Raw genomic sequence first — 2826 nt, forward strand, 5'->3', positions numbered from 1 at the left:
GCCCAGGGGCTCCCTGAGGTAGGACATGCAGATGGGACAGGCCAGTTCTTCCACGACGGCTTCCACCAGCGCTGCCGGATCCATGGCCCCTTTTCACACCCTCCTGGGAACATGAACAAAACCAGGCAGAGGTACTGAAGGCGCCCGTGGGCAGACAGTCCCCGCAGCCGCCGGCTCCTCGGCCTCTCGCTGGCTCTTCGGTCTGCTGCCCGCCCTCAGGCCCCGCCCACAGGGGCTACTTTTTAAAATAAAACATTTCTCATAACAACCCTATTCCATTCACTCACTCTTAGTGTTAGATATTTTTGTTTATCCTTCAAAAGGTGATTTTAACTGGCTGGAGAATATTGTTTTTTTTGAATGTGTTAAACATTTCCTTCTGAGATCATGTTCATATCAGTCACCTGATGAAAAGGGGACCAGGCAGAGTACCTTCATTATGTGAGCAATTTCACGAAAATTTTTATTCAGAAATGATTGAAAAAAAATACAGCTTTGGTGTAGGAATAAGAAGCTGAATAAAAATATTTAAATATGCTTTCATTGATTTTAGTGAGAGAGGGAGAGGGAGAAAAATATCAGTTGGCTTCCTCCTGTGCGCCCCCTACTGGGGAACGAGTCCATAACCCAGGGATGTGCCCTGACTAAGAATCAAACTGGTGACCTCTCCATGCCCGGGTCGTCGCTCAACCAACTGAACCACACTGGCCAGGGCTAAAAAAATGAATTTTACATGAATGTCCACAGGATCAATTTCCATTGCTCTGTATCCTTAACAAGACCCTAGGAGTGAGTCTTGTTTCTGCCAGACACCTTGCTGTAACTTAGTTCTCTTTCCTTCCAGTCCAGGGAGATGCTGAAGGGAGCAGAGCTGTCTCGCAGGCTCCAGAGGCTTTGGCGCTGGCCTGTGGCCCGTGCAGGGAGTGTGGACATGTCTCCGACACTGATGCCTCATGCAGGCTGGGATAGATGTTCCCTGTCCTGGTCTGTCATGTCTCTCAAGCAAAGGCCAGCAGGTGCTCTCACTGAACGGAGGTTTGCATTGCAGTTTACTCTGACCTCAAGTCAGAGCACCTCAATCAGTCACACCATGTGTTCAGAAAGCTACGGATGAGCTGGTCTCCTTCCAATTAGTGTGACAAACACAATACAGTCTCCCAGGAATGGAGGGAAATAAAACCTTCCTTGTCCCCTTCATCTATAGCTGATAGTTCTAAATGTCACCATGAATCTGAGTCACCTTCATTTTTTTAAAGCAAAACAAACTCACAGTGCCGGGGACCGGTGCAGGCTGGTGTCTGCCTCAGTCTTGCTGGGTTTGAAGGGTGTGGTCAGGAGTGTCCTTGGATACAAGGCCATGCCACAGCATATCACAGTAGTGCCAAACATGACAAAGAGGCGAGGTTTCTTTCTCCGTCATGTAAACAGGTGAGATTTCATGCCTAAAGTCCACAGTCTCTCCCCCTCATTCTGAACATCAATGTGATAGTATGAAAAACAAAATAACCTAACCAGACTTATTACATGGCAGAAAATTCTAGTTCAATTTCTTACCTCTAAAGATCCTTCAAACATACAACTATTGGCCTTTGGTATTCCCACTCTGACCTCACTTTTGTTAGCTGGTGCTGGTGAATTATGGCCCCCGCCCCCCGCTTCCACGTCTATCTCTCTTTCCTAACCTCTATATTCAATTAATACGTTTGTGAAAAACCATTTAGTATCAACCAACGTTTTCTTAGCATCTGCTCTGGGTCAAGTTCTGTGCTACATAAGGAAGGTGAAAGCAAATGAGATGCAGCCGCTCCCTTTGAGAGTCCACAGTCCAAGAGGAGAACGAGTCACAAGAGAGCAGTGTGACCCTGCGGGCGCTGCAGATGGGAAAGGCAGTGATGCTCGGGGACTGCAGGAAAGGCATCCACAACCTCCACACAGAAGCGGGCAGGAGAGGGGAGAAAGTAGAAAGAAAGAAGAGTTCGTGTGCAAAGGCGTGAGAGATGAAGACTTTGGCACACTTGGAGAACTGTGGCAGGAGTGTACCAGGGGCAGGAGAGGAGGTCAGGATGGAAGTTTACAGGCCAATGAGAAATGACACCGATACATGTTATCCTCAGGAGGTTAAATTTATTCCGTAGGCTGGAGGGAGAAAGAAAGATTATATCTTTGATCATATAATTAGTATTTATTTTTCCAGCCCAATGGAAGATTCATGAAGATGGAAAAAGTGCCATCGATGCTTAGCATAGTGTCTGGCATGTTATTAAAGTGTTTTGAGTCGATGGCTACATGGATACATGAATGAATTGTTGCTGAGAATGGTGGTATAGTATGAACAGATTTGCCTTTTAGAAAAATATTGAGAAGGACATGTAGAAGACAGGTCTGGAGGACTGGAAGGATGTGTGGAGGACAGGTCTGGAGGACCAGAAGGATGTGTGGAGGGCGGGGCTGGAGGACCAGAAGGATGCGTAGAGGACAGGTCTGGAGGACTGGAAGGATGTGTGGAGGACAGGTCTGGAGGACTGGAAGGATGTGTGGAGGACAGGTCTGGAGGACTGGAAGGATGTGTGGAGGACAGGTCTGGAGGACCAGAAGGATGCAAGGAGGATGGGTCTGGAGGACCAGAAGGATGCGTGGAGGATGGGTCTGGAGGACCAGAAGGATGCAAGGAGGACAGGTCTGGAGGACCAGAAGGATGTGTGGAGGGCGGGTCTGGAGGACCAGAAGGATGCAAGGAGGACGGGTCTGGAGGACCAGAAGGATGCAAGGAGGATGGGTCTGGAGGACCAGAAGGATGTGGGGAGGGCGGGCCTGGAGGACCAGAAG

General features: G+C 48.6%; 1 protein-coding gene across 1 annotated transcript in view; it reads right to left on the reverse strand.

The window, feature by feature from the left end:
- Positions 1 to 173, reverse strand: part of LOC102761170 (E3 ubiquitin-protein ligase TRIM68-like) — a 3050-nt gene extending 2877 nt beyond the window's left edge. The window contains exon 1 of the mRNA XM_006775422.2: positions 3 to 173. Within this exon, the coding sequence (XP_006775485.1) occupies positions 3 to 84 (82 nt within the window). The 5' untranslated portion in view covers positions 85 to 173. The remainder of the gene's footprint in view (positions 1 to 2) is intronic.
- Positions 174 to 2826: the final 2653 nt, after the last annotated feature.

This window comes from Myotis davidii, unplaced genomic scaffold, assembly GCF_000327345.1.
Source record: "Myotis davidii unplaced genomic scaffold, ASM32734v1 scaffold1569, whole genome shotgun sequence".
Lineage (NCBI taxonomy): Eukaryota > Metazoa > Chordata > Mammalia > Chiroptera > Vespertilionidae > Myotis > Myotis davidii.